Below are 14,571 nucleotides of genomic sequence, written 5' to 3'. Positions count from 1 at the left end.
TAATAAAAGGAAGGAATAAATATTTACCTTGCCTTTTTAAAGGAATTATAATTTATCCTTAAGTTGATGAGTTGAAGTTTTTACTTATAGAAAAATGCTGGTTACTAAAGGTAGAAGAAATAATGTAATTTTTAAAACCGCCACTGATTCAAGCAAGGCTCATTAATAGTTGTAGTATATAGTTATGCCATTCTTGTACTATTTATAAACACAGAAAATTAGAAATAACCTAAATGCTAAAGTAGCAAATCGATTAAATATATTACAGTTCATCCATTAAGTGGCATATAAAAGTTCTTTAATACCTTATGGGACATGCACAAAGAACTCCTTTTTGACTTAGGTATTATAAATACTGTGTTTTATAAACACCAGAAACTATTTCATGAAAACTAAGTTCTTCCTTCACCTATATCTCCCCAGAGATGTAACAGGTTTTTGTAGCAGATATTTCAGGCAAATCTAAAAGCCTATGATTGTATATATAACTTTAACAGGAATATGAATATACAAATAAATATACATGGTTTTATACCTATTTTATTCACTTACTATGCTGGAAATTTTTCTATGATAATACAAAAAGAATTATTCTTTCTTTTTTAACAATTTAACAATTAAATTAATGATATGGTCATACAGTGAAATATTATTAGTATCATTTACCAACTTACAAATTGTTTCTATTATTTTGCTATTAGAAACAATGTTATAACTGTTTATAATTTTCTACATATGTGAATATATCTAGGGTAAATTCCTAGAAGAGGAATTGCTAGGCTCAAGGAGTAAACACATTTAATTTTCCTTTTTTTTTTTTTTTGAGAGAGAGAGAATTTTTTAATATTTATTTTTTAGTTTTCGGTGGACACAATATCTTTATTTTATTTATTTTTATGTGGTGCTGAGGATCGAACCCAGGACCCCACTCATGCCAGGCAAGCGCGCTACCACTTGAGCCATATCCCCAGCCCCACATTTAAATTTTTGGTAAAAGTTTTGAAGGTCATATTGACAAAAAGAACAAACTAACAAATTGTCCTTCATAAAGGGTCCCAACCATAAATGAGAGTGCCTTTTCTAAAACTTCACCAACCACAATATACCAAAAAGTTCCTTTTGATATCTGAGAATCTGAAAAGATGTATCTTATAATTTTAATATGCACTTATCACTGACCTTGAACTTTGTACTACTCTGAAAGTCATTTATATTTCCTACTGAACAATGTTCCTTGTTCTTTTTTTAAAATATTTTTTTTAGTTGTAGTTGGACATAATACCTTTATTTTATTTATTTTTATGTGGTACTGAGGATCGAACCCAGCACCTCACACGTGCTAGGTGAGTGCTCTACTGCTGAGCCATAACCCCAGTCCCCTCCTTGCTCATTTTTAAACTGTTGTAATTCTTGTTCTTATTGATCTACAGACCTTTTTATATACTAAGGAATTACCCCTCCCCATACCACTGGGTTACTTGATTTTTGAGTTAACTGATGTTGTTTATGTTTTTGTTTTTTTGCAATGCACAACTCTAATTTTATAATCAATTTATCAATCTCTTTTATGGTTTTGTGTCATACTTAGAAAGGTATTCACCATTCTGAGATAAAGACTCTCCAACTTTTCTTCTAGAACTTTTAAATCTTTCATCTGTCTAGTATATATTTTCAGGTAAAGAGTGAGACTTTATTATTTTCACAAGATAATCTATTTACTACTCATATTAACATTTAAAAAGTGTGTTTAGCTACAGGTACATGCAATAAGATGAAGCTCAAAAATAATATCCTGAATGAAAGACAATGGGAAAATAAAAGAGTACCTCATATTATTTCATTTATACAAAACTCTAGAAAATATAAATTTAACAAATCAAAAGAAAGCAAATCATTGTTTAGAGCTGTGATGAGGAGAGAACTGGATAGGAAGGGCACAGGGAAACTTTGAGGAGATAAAGATTCTAAATTTTCTCTTTTGCTTATTTTATTTCCTAAGTGTTCTGTAGTAATAATGAATTGTTTTTGCACTAAGAAGTTACTTAAAATTAAAACAAACATTGTATTTGATAGATCTTAAAAACACTGAAAAACAAATTTGGGGAAATAAGGATTATAGTCTGTACCATATGAAACAAACATTCAAAGCTTCCAGTTAGCTTCATACTACTACTTCTTTGCCAAATGTGTAAAAATCAGTGAATTATATCTTTCAACAATGACAAGTGATTTCATGTTTTCAAGAATTACTGTTTTAAAGTTGAGAAATGTAAGCCCAGAGAGGTTAACAGGCTCACTACCATATTAACAGTTAGCAGGGGAATTTCACTATTTTAATAGTAGCAGATTTACAATTATGACTCCAATCCAGTCTTCCTTCAAAAAACAGAGACTAAAGCTACAGCACAGGTGCTATGTGCTTTGTCTTTACCATCTTGTTCTTTGTTTTACTCACTTATACTCTGCACATAAACAAGAATAATGCTACCATTTTGGGAAATTCTTTTCAAGATAACCCATTTTAGTTATCACTGGAGCCTGTAGTTTTAAAATTCTTAATAGATTCCTGTTAGTGTATTTGTATTGAATATAGGAGGTACTGCTGAGGTTAGAAAGTACTGCTGAATTTTCATCAAGTTGCCTAATTCACCTTGTCAAAGGAATTTAAGAATTGAGTCATTTTTAAAATATTCATTTTGAACTTCATGGATAACTTAATTGGCTATGTTGAACTCTCAATATTTTTATAACTTATCATTTACTACAAAAAAACCACATTTTTTCCTTTTTCACAATTCCATCTTTTATTTGTTACTTGATCCATTGATACAATGGTAAATAATAATAGAAAAATATCCTGTCTTATTCTGCCTATATTAGAAAACCTTTGGAGTTTCACTTAAAAATATGTTTACTGGTTAGAAATAGAAAGTATATAACTCAATGTGATAAGGAATGAATCTCAATGAATTAAGAATAAAGATATTGGTATAACGAAGTATATTTTCTCTTTTAACCTGTGATTTTTATATCTTTTTGCAATCATTAAACCATTCTTGGATTCCTGAGATGCATGTCACACAAAGTTTTTCTTTTAACATATACCGCTGAATTTCTATAACAGTTTATTTATTTTTTTAAAAAATGGTTATACTTAAATAGTTAAATAAAGAACATTATTACTATATAGAATTATGTACAATTTTGTTTTTGAGCTTTGTCAATCTGCAAGTGTATTGGGAAGTTCTTCTGTATTTAGGTTAGGTTCCGTCTATGTTCAGAGGGGTAGTAATATTTTCCCTGGAAAACATCTTTCTTAGATATGGATAAATGTCACAAAATGTAAAGTACTAAATTATAAGGGAACTTATAATTTAGTACTTTACAAAGTTTGCTGCAACTAATCATCTTTCAGATAAGGAAATCAAAGATTGAAATGTAAAGTGACTTCAAAGTCTCAGGCCAAGCAAGGTTCAGCATACCCAGGCTTTTAGTTCAATGAGTACATGACAGAATTTCGCTGATACTTATTCACTAGCAAGGAAATGTACTGTATACGAGTAAAATCAGTTTATAATTAAAAACATTTGGATGTTTACAGTGAATAATTATTTATATGCCCACTTATTAAGAAAAAAATACTATATAGCAGCCATACCTGTGATTTTAATATTACAAGGAATGCCAAAAGGAGCCTCTCCTACAGTTCCAGTAGTCCCACCCCATCTGCATGCACACCCTAAGTCAAGTTTCTGTTGCATGAACTAAAAACAAAACAAAACAAAAAAATGTTGGCTTTAGCACCTATTTACTTGCTGTCTGGAGAGAAAAAAAAATTCACATGTATATGATAGAGAAAATGTTTTTATTCAAGAGCCTTTCTATTTATCTTCCCACCCCACTTTTATAGATTATTTTGTTTTTCTACATTTCCATTCTATATTTCATATAGTTGAAAATAAGAAGTGCTATATTTTAAAAGCATCTAATTAAAAAAATCATATTGTAGTACAAACCTCATGATAGTAAAATATAGAAAATTTCAGTTTTCTCTACCTGTTCAGTGATGGCTTGGAAGCTATAGAGTCTGACCAGTCCTGAGCTGTACATCACAATCAGTATTCCATGAGACAGAGTAGCATCTGTTACATTCCCGAAAATCTGAGGGGAAAGGCAGATATCACCTGAGAAAAGACCAGAAGGCCAATCTTCTGAGTGTTCACCATGGTTTATCCTCTTGCTTAATATTCAGGTCATTATTACAACCTTGCTGCCTAGCATTAAAAATTAATTACAATTTAGCCAGGCATGGTGGCACATGCCTGTAATCTCAGTGGCTCAGGAAGCTGAGGCAGGAGAATCTCAAGTTCAAAGCCAGCTTCAGAAACTTAGTGAAGATCTAAGCAACTCAGAGACCCTGTTTCTAAATACAAAAAGGGCTAGGGATATGGCCCAGTGGTTAAGTGCCCCAAAATAAATAAATAAATAAAACAAATTTTTAAAATTTAATTACAATTCAATAACTTTAGGCTAGGATGTTATTAGGGGTGAACAGTAAGCTATTTGATTCTCAGACTAGAGCATTAATAAAGTGTAGCACATACCTGTCAAAATGAAGCACCAAAATTTTTAGCTTCATAGCTTTGTCAATACCTATTAATCAAATCCTGTTCCTTATGGACATTGGCATACAGTAAGGTCAGGTAATTCTAATGAATATTGAATCTACCATGCATATCCTGCCAGGGACTCAATTCTTTATGCTGCAATGTTCTTTACAAAGAGGTAAATTATTAGTTATTAAGAGGTGAAAAGCTTGGGAAAGTAATTATAAGAGAAACAGCCACCTCCAGTTTTTTTATTATTATCTTATTCTTTAATTTCTAATATTGTTTGATTTTTTTATTCATACAAAAGTCAAACATATTAAAGACCAAACACCTATAGACATCTGGCCTACCTAACCTTGAATAAAGCTTTGGCTGACTGTTCCCCAAAGTTCTATGCATGATTCTGTCATGAGTCTCCATATAGCTACAGCAAACAACTTGATTCTATACTTATTTTAATAATTAACAAAAGCCAATATAAGCAAATATTCATAGCAATGAAAGAGCAACAAGATATAAAATGAAAACCTGTCTATTTCTATTGAAGAAAGCTTAGTGAAGATTTACAATCTTAACAAACAGCTTAAATATATAGGACTACACAGGATCCTGGCCCTTGAGTAATTTTTTTTTCTTTCTTTTTTTCCCTCAGTATTATGGATTCAACCCAGGGATACTTTGCCACTGAGTTACATCTCCAGCCCTTTTTTATTTTTAATTTTTAGAAAGCTTTTCACTAAGTTGCTACATTTCCTCCCCTTTCTTGTCCTTCCTCCCTTTCTACTCCACTGGTCTTCCCTATATCTTTATGATACACGGTCCTCTCCTCCTCCTTATTGTCATTGTGCTTTAGCTTCCACATACGAGGGAAAATATTTGACCCTTAGTTTTCTGAGATTGGCTTATTTCACTTTCTATTTCAATTCATTTACCAGCAAATGCCAAAACTTCATTCTTTTTCATGGCTAAGTAAAACCCCACTATATAAACACACTACATTTTTCTTAATCCATTCACCTACTGACAGGCATCTGGGTTGATTTCACAATTTGACTATTGTGAACTGTGCTGCTATAAACACTGAGGTGGCTGTATTGCTATAACATGCTGATTTTAGTTCTTTTGGATAAATGCAAGTAGTGGGTTAGCTGGATCATATTGTGGTTCTATTCTTAGTTTTTTGAGGAATCTCCATACTGCTTTCCATAGTGCCTCCACAATGTTTGAGTAGACCTTTCCCCCACATCCTTGACAGCATTTATTATTGTTTGTGTTCTTGATAATTGTCATTCTGATACAAGTAAGATGAAATATTAAATTTGATCTGCATTTCCCTGATTGCTAAAAATGTTAAACATTTTTTTCATATATTTGTTAACTATTGTGTTTCTTCTTTTTTTTTTTTTTTTTTAAAGAGAGAGTGAGAGAGGAGAGAGAGTGAGAGAGAGAGAGAATTTTTAATATTTATTTTTTAGTTCTCGGCGGACACAACGTCTTTGTTGGTATGTGGTGCTGAGGATCGAACCCGGGCCGCACGCATGCCAGGCGAGCGCGCTACCGCTTGAGCCACATCCCCAGCCCGTGTTTCTTCTTTTATAAAATTTCTGTTTAGTTCATTTGCCCATTTATTTATTTTTAAATTTTTATTTGTTCTTTTTAGATATACATGACAGTAGAGTGTATTTTGACATATTATACACACATGGAGTATAACTTCCTATTCTTGTGGTTGTACATCATATGGAGTTATACCGCTTTTGTATTCATATACAAACAGGAAACATTACGAATTCGCCCATTTTTGGTTGGGTTTTTATTTTTATTTTTTTATTGTTTGGTGTTTTAAGTTTTTTGAGTTCTTTGTATATCCTGGATCTTTTTTTTAAAATATCTTTTATTTTATTTATTTATTTTTATGTGGTGCTGAGAATCGAACCCAGGCCTCAAATATGCCAGGTGAGTGCTCTACTGCTTAGCCACAATTCCAGCCCTATCCTGGATCTTAATACCTTATCAGAGGAGTTCTTGTCAAAGATTTTCTCCCATTCTGTAGACTTTCTCTTCACACTTGTGATTGTTTCCTTTGCTGTGCAGAAGTTTTTTAATATGATGGCATTCCACTTACTGATTCTTTATTTTATTTCTTGAGCTTTGGTGGTCTTTTAGGAAAGTCAATACGATGGAGTGTTGACTCTGTTTTCTTCCAACAGCTGCAAGGTTTCTGGTCTAACTCTTTAATCCTTTTTAACTTTTCGTGCAGGGTGAGAGATAGGGATCCAGTTTCATTTTTATACATATAGCTGTCCAGTTTTCCTAGCACCATCTGTTAAAAAGATTGTCTTTTCTCTAAGACACATTTTCGAGACCTTTGTCAAGTATCAGATGGCTTTAAATATATGGGGTTTGTCTCTGTGTCTTCTATTCCATCAGTCTTCAAGTCTATTTTGATGTCAATACCATAATGTTTTTGTTACTACAGCTCTGTAGTATGATTTCAGATCAGTTATTGTGATATGTCTTGCATCATTTTTCTTGCTCAGTAGCACTTGGATATTCTGGGTCTCCTATTCTTCCAAACATATTTAAGGATTGCTTTTTCTAATTCTGTGGAGAATGTCAATGGTATTTTGATAGGAACTGTACTGAATCTGTATATTACTTTTGGCAGTACTGTCATTTTGACAATATTAATTCTTCCTATCCAAGATCATAGGAGGTCTTTCCATTTTCTAAAATGGATTTTCAATTTCTTTCTTCAGTGTTCTATAATTTTGATTGTAGAGATCTTTTATCTTCTTGCTTAGATTAATTCCCAAGGTTTTTTGTTTGTTTGTTTGTTTGACATTATTGTGAATGGGATGGTTTTACTGATTTCTTCCTCAGCTGAATTACTGTTAGAATACAGGAATGCTATTAATTTACAAAAGTTAATCTTGTATCCTGCTACTTTGCTAAATTCATTATAAGCTCTAAAAGTCTTTTGTTAGAGTTTTTCTTTTTTTGATGGGTGGGGGTCTTCTAAATAGAGGATCATGTCATCAGCAAACAGTCTGACTTCTTCTTTTCCTATTTGTGTCCCTTTAATTTCCTTCTTTTGCCTGATTGCTGACTAGTGTTTTAAGAACTATATTGAACAGAAATGATGAGAGTGGGCATCCTTGTCCTGTTCCTGATTTTAGAGGAAATGCTTTTAGTTTTTCTCCATTTAGTATGATGTTGGCCCATGTTTGTAATAAATAGCCTTTATCATGTTGAGGTAAGTTCCTTCTATCCCTGGCTTCTTGAGCTTTTAATATAAAAGGGTATTCAATTTTATCAAAGGTCTTTTTGCATCTATCAAGATGATCATGTGATTTTTGTTCTTAATTCTGTTTAAGTGGTGAATTACATTTATTGATTTGCATACACTGAATCAACCTTGTATCCGTGGAATGAAAATCACGGCATATCATCTTTTTGATATGTTTTTGAATACATTTACTAATATTTTATTGAGGACTTTGCATCAATGTTCAGCATGGATATTAGTCTGTAGATTTCTTTCTTTGATGTGTCTTTGTCTGGTTTCAGTATCAGAGCTGTACTGGCTTCATAAAATATATTTGGGAATGTTCCCTCCCTTTCAATTTCATGGAATAATTTAAGACTGGTGTTAGTTTTTCAAGGTTTGATAGAACTCAGCTCAGAATCCATCTGGTCCTTGGATTTTCTTTGTTGGAAGGCTTTTAATTGCTGTTTTCAATTTCATTACTTAATAATGGTCTTAATTTAGGTTTTCTGTATCTTCCTGGTTCAATTTGGGCAGTTCAAATATATCTAGAAATCTGTCAATATCTTCTAGATTTTCTAGTTTATTAGAGTATAAATTTGCAAAATAGGTTCTGATAACCCTCTGGATTTCAGAAGGGTCTGTGGTGATATCTCTTTTTTGTTGATTTGGGTATTCTCTCTTTTTCTTGGTTAGTTTGGCTAGGGGTTTATTAATCTTATTTATTTTTTCAAAGAACCAACTCTTTGTTGCACTGATCCTGTATTTGTTTTCTTAGTCTTAATGCCATTGATTTTGACTCTCATCTTAATTATTTCCTGTCTTCTACTGACTTTGGAATTATTTTCTTTCTTTTCTAAGGCTTTGAAATGGAGCCTAAGCTTATTTATTTGGGATCTACTATCTTTGTTCATTTATTTCTAAGAATTTTTTTTATTTCTTCTCTCATTTCTTCTATGATCCATTCTTCATTTAAGAGTATTATTCAATCTCATGTGTTTACAGATTTCTATATTTTCTTACTTTGACTTCAAGCTTCATTCTATTACAGTCTGACAGGATATATGGGAATTTATCAATTATTCAGCATTTGCTAAGACTTACATTGAGATCTATACTATTTGGAAATAGTCTATTTGTAAAAAGGTTCCACATAGCTCTTCCACTTTTAGGATCTGTATAATTGCTTAATTTTTGAATTAAACACATTATATGTTACTGTGTTATAAAATATTCAAAAGCACTTATCACAAAGTAAACAATAATTAGTAATTGATGTTTTTAGTTTATGCATTTTACAGTATTATTTTTATAAAATGTTTAAATACATTTATCTTGTTTGCTAGTGATTATTAGTAGACCCTCAAGAACTTGTCCTCATGATTTTAGATACTTAAAGTCTAGTAGAAGAGGTCAGTAAATAATTATTCACCCAGAGGAAGGTAGAAAACTTGATTCTGTGGGTTTTTAAACATTTTTAAAATTTTTGGTGTTAGGGACTTAATCCAAGACCTTGCATATTTTAGGCATGTGTTCTACCACTGAACTATATCCTGATTCTTTTACTCAATTATAATTACTCAATTATAATTTGTTCCTTTTTTCCTCCCATGTAACAACTTTACAAATGAAGAAAAAATAGAACCCCAAACTGATTGAATTAAAAAATTTACATGTGATTATAAAGCTTATTTGCATACCATAAATCAAACTTTGGACCTACATCTTTCGATTAAAATAATACCTTTTTTTTTTTTTTGCAGCTTAATGATAATTTTAACAAAGTTTGGAAGAAATTTCTTTGAAAAACATACCTTGCTCATTTCATAATTTTATAAAATAGTAGTTCATTAATAACTCACTACCTACTTGAGAGGCATAAAACCATGCAGAAAGATAAAGGGATAATTAGGATCTCTTTTGAAATCAAATGTTCTCATATATTTTGATATGAAAGAAACCAGATCAGTGAACATTTTATAGTAGGGGAACATTACTAAATAAATCATCTAATAAATAATTAAATGACATTATATCTTATTGTCAAAAAATTAATATTGTAATTAAATAAGAAGTGAGTTCTTACCCTTTTGTTGATCTCTAGAACGCCTACAAGAGAAAAAGGTAGAACTTGGAACACTGCAAGGTACAACAAAATGGGTTGCTGAATGCCTGCCTAGAAAAAAAGACTAAAATTACAGGCAGCTCTCCAAAGTACGTCAGAAATGCTCTGTTTCTGAAAACATCCATGCCATTATACAGAGGTTTTCTGAATTGAAACATCCATTTATCTAGACTGAAAAGTCACTGAAGAGGAAGGCAAACATATTTAAAATATGTCAGCTAAACCTTTGGCTCTTCAGATACACACATGCACACAGACACACACAAAAACTTACAAACGTAAAAAGAACAGGTGTCATTCTGTAGCAACAAGATACTGTGTATTTATCCTGTATACTGAAGTTCTAGTAAGAAACAGTCTAATCAAGTAGAATTGGGAAGGTATCTCAGTGGTAGAGTGCTTCCCTAGCATGTATGAGGTCCAAGTCTGATTCCCAGTAGTTCCCCACCTTCCTCACAAAAAGCCTAATCAAATCTCATATAGTTATTATGGTTAGATCCCTGAAAATAGTGTTGCACTGACATGCCTGTATGAAATGAAAAAAACATATGCCAACAATAAAAGCTTGAGCTTGAAGAGGAACACTCCCTTTACTTCGAGGAATAGGTTCCAGTCAATTTCTTTCTATTATGAAATGTTAAATAATGTTGTACTTCCCCAGTACTGGCTTGAAGGGAATTTCTTGTTTTTTTTTTGTGACAGGCAAACGTGTCTGCCCCATCACAGCCTGACTCTACTTCAACAGTACCCTAAATAATGGAGCACAAAGACCACCAATCAAAACTGCCATAACTACAGGTTAGAAAACAAAACAAAAGGGCTGGGGATGTGGCTCAAGCGGTAATGCGCTTGCCTGGCATGCATGCGGCCCGGGTTCGATCCTCAGCACCACATACAAACAAAGATGTTGTGTCCATCGAAAACTAAAAAAAAAAAAAAATTTTAAAAATTCTTTTTCTCTCTCTCTCTAAGAAAAAAACTGTTTAAAGAAAAAAGGAAAAAAGAAAACAAAAAAGACTGCAATGTTTAAAAGCTCTAAAGATCTTCCTTTCAAAAAGAATACATTTTTTAAACTATGATTTTTTTAGACATAAATAGATGCCTTCCAAGTTTCTAAAAACCAAAGGAAAGGCATAGTTTATATATCCTGATTTTGAGCTTTTGAGCTACGAGTTCTTGGCTGGATAAAGTCTAGAAATGCAAAAATATTGACAAGACATTAATTAGCATTATCAGACAGTGGTAAATGAAAAACCTTAATACATAGTACTTGCTCTTGAGGAATTAAATTCTTAAAAAGACATATTAGAAACTTGAGCTGGGCTGGGTATAGTGGCACATGCCTGTAATCTCAGTGGCTTGGGAAGCTGAGACAGGAAAATTGCAAGTTCAAAGGCAGCCTCAGAAACTTAGCAAGGCTCTAAGCAACTTAGCAAGACCCTGTTTCAAAATAAAACATAAAGAAGGGTTGGGGATGTAGCTCAATGGTTAAGTGTCCCTGTGTTCAACATCTATATATAAAAAAAAAAAAAAATTTGAGCTGGGGGTAGTGGTATTCACCTATAATCCTAGCTAATAAGGAGGCTTCCTCTTGATTCTCCTCCTCCACCTTAGAAAATTCAAAAATTCAAGGGCAGCCTGGGCAACTTGGCAAGACCCTGCCTCAAAATAAATTTCTTTTAAAAGGGGGATCTGGAGGTATAGTTCAGAGGTACAGCACTTGCCTAGCAAGCTCAATGTCTAGGGTTCAGTCTCCAGAACCACACACACACAAAATAAAAATAAACACAGAAAATGAGAAAGAACACAACCTCTGCCAAGAGGAAACAAAAATAATTTCCCCCCACCTAGATCCCTGGGAGATAAAGAAGCAGCAAACTTCTAAAAGCAGAATCTATGTCTATTTAAGAGAAAGTGCTCAATTAAATGTTTGTTATAGCATTTCCCCATTAAGTCACCAATAGAACCAAAATAAGATTCTTGAAATAAATTTCTACACTTTAGGTAATTCTTTAAAAGGAAAGAGAGAAAAATATTAATCACATGCTTTAGAAAATAAATACTTACCTACTAACTTTAATAGCAAGCTTCAGAAATCAAAGATCATTAGTTCTTTCATAACAGTTTTGCAGACAAATTCCTAAGGAAGAAGTTCTTGGTTTATTGAATGTTTACTGATGCATACCTGTCGGGCCACTGCTGAGCTTTTGTTCTGAGCAGACTTGACTGCAATGACTTCTTGAGGTGTGTCCCAGCTCAAGTACCTTTTAAATAGTGGAGATTTAATGATGTAGGTCAGTTTCCTTATACAAAACATTATAGGTAGAAGTAAGCAAATTTTTAGTTACCTAATTTATAAAAGCAAATTAATCTTTTTAAAAACAAACAAATCAGCCAGCTGCAGTTGCATATGCCTGTAATCCCAGCAACTTGGGAGGCTGAGGCACAATTTCAAGTTCAAGGCAAGCCTCAGCAACTTAGCAAGGCTCTAAGCAACTTAGTAAGAATCTGTCCCAAAATAAAAAATAAAAAGGGATGGAGAAGTACCTCAATGGTAAAGCACCTCTGGGTTTAATCACCAGTGGTACCACCACTACCACCACCACCACCACCAACAACAAAACCCAGGAGTTACAAAATGTATCAAAAATAGTATTTTCACAAATCACACACAAACACTCTAAAAATTTACATCTAATTTACAAAACTGTTAAAATAATAATTCTCAGATTGTAGTAGGCAAATAATTTTAACTGAAAACAGATTAGCCTTCAGGAAAACCTCCATAAAGTACACTTTACATAGAAAATACTACTTGTAGAGGAGTGACACATTATTAAAAAAAAAAAAAAGGTTTATCTGTCAACTGATATGTATAGGTTAGTTACTTATTAGGGAACCAAAGATAGAGGGTTTCGATCCTCAGCTCTTCAAAGGTCACAAGGGAAGAAAAACATTAAGTTTATAGAACTAAGATCATGGTAAATACTGAAATACTGGGGGAGGCAGCTTTAAAAATTTCCTCAAATTTTTATAACAAAATCTTAAGTAATAAACTCAAGAGTTAATACCTGAATTTGCAATAGGAAGCAAGATAGATCTTCTCCAGGATTTTTCCTGTAGTTGCTGATATACGAAGTAGCCAATTGTGAGCAGTCAGTGCTATAAGTGAAGATTTATAATCTGATGGATCGGGAAGTACCTCCCCCTAAAAAAATAAATGAGGTGTAAAAGTGAAATTGCTTAGCCATGAACAATTTGCAATAATCAATGTCCAAAGAAAATAACTAAATACTTAAAGACAGTTGAAAAAGTAAACCAGAGAAGAAATATTAAATGCAGAGAAAGATAATTAAGACAAGGAAAAGTAAGATTGTGGGGAATTACTTTCATCATTAACTTATTAAGTGGATTTATTCACATAAGGCATTTAAACAGTGCTTCAAGTAATTTATTTACTACGTATTCAACAGATACTAGCCAACAATAACAGTAGGGGTATTAATGCTGCTGTGATAATGATAATAGCAGCTCTTAAAATCATGTATAACCGCACAGCTATTAAACATCATATGGTAGAAAAGTTGTTCCTATTGTCCCCCCCGCCTTTTTTTTTTAGTACAGAACTTGTTTTCCTTTAGATGGAAGTGAATGCGACAAACTGCAAATTATCATACAGTTTACTGCTGTTCTATTCTAAGTTCAAATGAGAACTTAGAATCCAGAATTGAGGTAGCCAAAGAAGAATAAAAGATGAACCTGTTTTTAAAGACAACCTGTCATCAATGAATAACCTAGAAAAGGTAAATAGCTGTTTGGGTACTTTTGTTACTAAGGAGCTACCTCAAGGTGGAAGTCTAATGTAGGAAGGGAGAAAAAAAAAAGAGCAAAGGAGTCTACTATGAATTCTGAACTATAATGTAGTTAGTAAGAAGAAAGTTAAGAATAGAAAATTGAAATTAATTTAGTATTTTCTTAGGACAAAGAGTAGGAAAAAAATGAGATCATGGTTATTTTACATATGCCCCAAAAGAAGTGTCTGCCCTGTCAAATGTTACAGAAAGAAAAATGATTGCTTCTTTGTGTTTTGCTTTTACTTTATTAACTGGAAATCTTACATCCTTGGGTCATAGACAATGATATAAAAGCATTTTTTCTACAATATCTTAGTAAGTATCACTTCATGGGAATTTCAGTTTTTAAAAACATACTACTTATACCTTGCCTATTAAAAAAAACATTTGATGCAGCATATATAACAGGTTTAAATTATTTTCTTAAACCAAAAGTTGGATTTCACACATTGTCTCAAAAAAGAAAGGTAATAATTAAAAAGTAGTTTCACATTAGTGTGTCAGTGTTAGTACAATATGCTTCTTACTCTTTCTTCATGGAAAATATTATTTCACTGTAAATGAGAACAAAATATTTAAATGTTAAAGAGAGAATGGAAAATAAGTTACAAGAAATTTTATTTTTGCCAAGATTTCTCTATAAATTTTTGGTGTTTTTACTGGTGTGTTCAAAACTTTCTCAAGTAAGAAATCTGTCATCTATCTACCATACCA

General features: G+C 32.3%; 1 protein-coding gene across 12 annotated transcripts in view; it reads right to left on the bottom strand.

The window, feature by feature from the left end:
• Positions 1–14,571, bottom strand: part of DCAF17 (DDB1 and CUL4 associated factor 17) — a 42,273-nt gene that overhangs the window by 19,225 nt on the left and 8,477 nt on the right. For 4 of the 12 annotated variants that reach the window (XM_081261783.1, XM_081261784.1, XM_081261774.1 and 1 more), the window contains exons 4-9: positions 13,075–13,211; positions 12,189–12,306; positions 10,857–10,926; positions 9,965–10,054; positions 4,057–4,184; positions 3,659–3,764 (exon numbers count right to left, since the gene is read on the bottom strand). In XM_081261783.1, coding sequence (XP_081117909.1) covers positions 3,659–3,764; positions 4,057–4,184; positions 9,965–10,054; positions 10,857–10,926; positions 12,189–12,306; positions 13,075–13,211 — 649 coding nt within the window. The remainder of the gene's footprint in view (positions 1–3,658; positions 3,765–4,056; positions 4,185–9,964; positions 10,055–10,856; positions 10,927–12,188; positions 12,307–13,074; positions 13,212–14,571) is intronic. The other 8 variants (XM_081261778.1, XM_081261782.1, XM_081261779.1 and 5 more) reach the window with 8 other exon arrangements.

This window comes from Spermophilus citellus (assembly GCF_964194105.1).
Source record: "Spermophilus citellus genome assembly, chromosome: 11".
Taxonomy (NCBI): domain Eukaryota; kingdom Metazoa; phylum Chordata; class Mammalia; order Rodentia; family Sciuridae; genus Spermophilus; species Spermophilus citellus.
The sequence above is the reverse complement of the archived record's forward strand: the minus strand, read 5'-3'. Positions and strand labels throughout refer to the sequence as shown.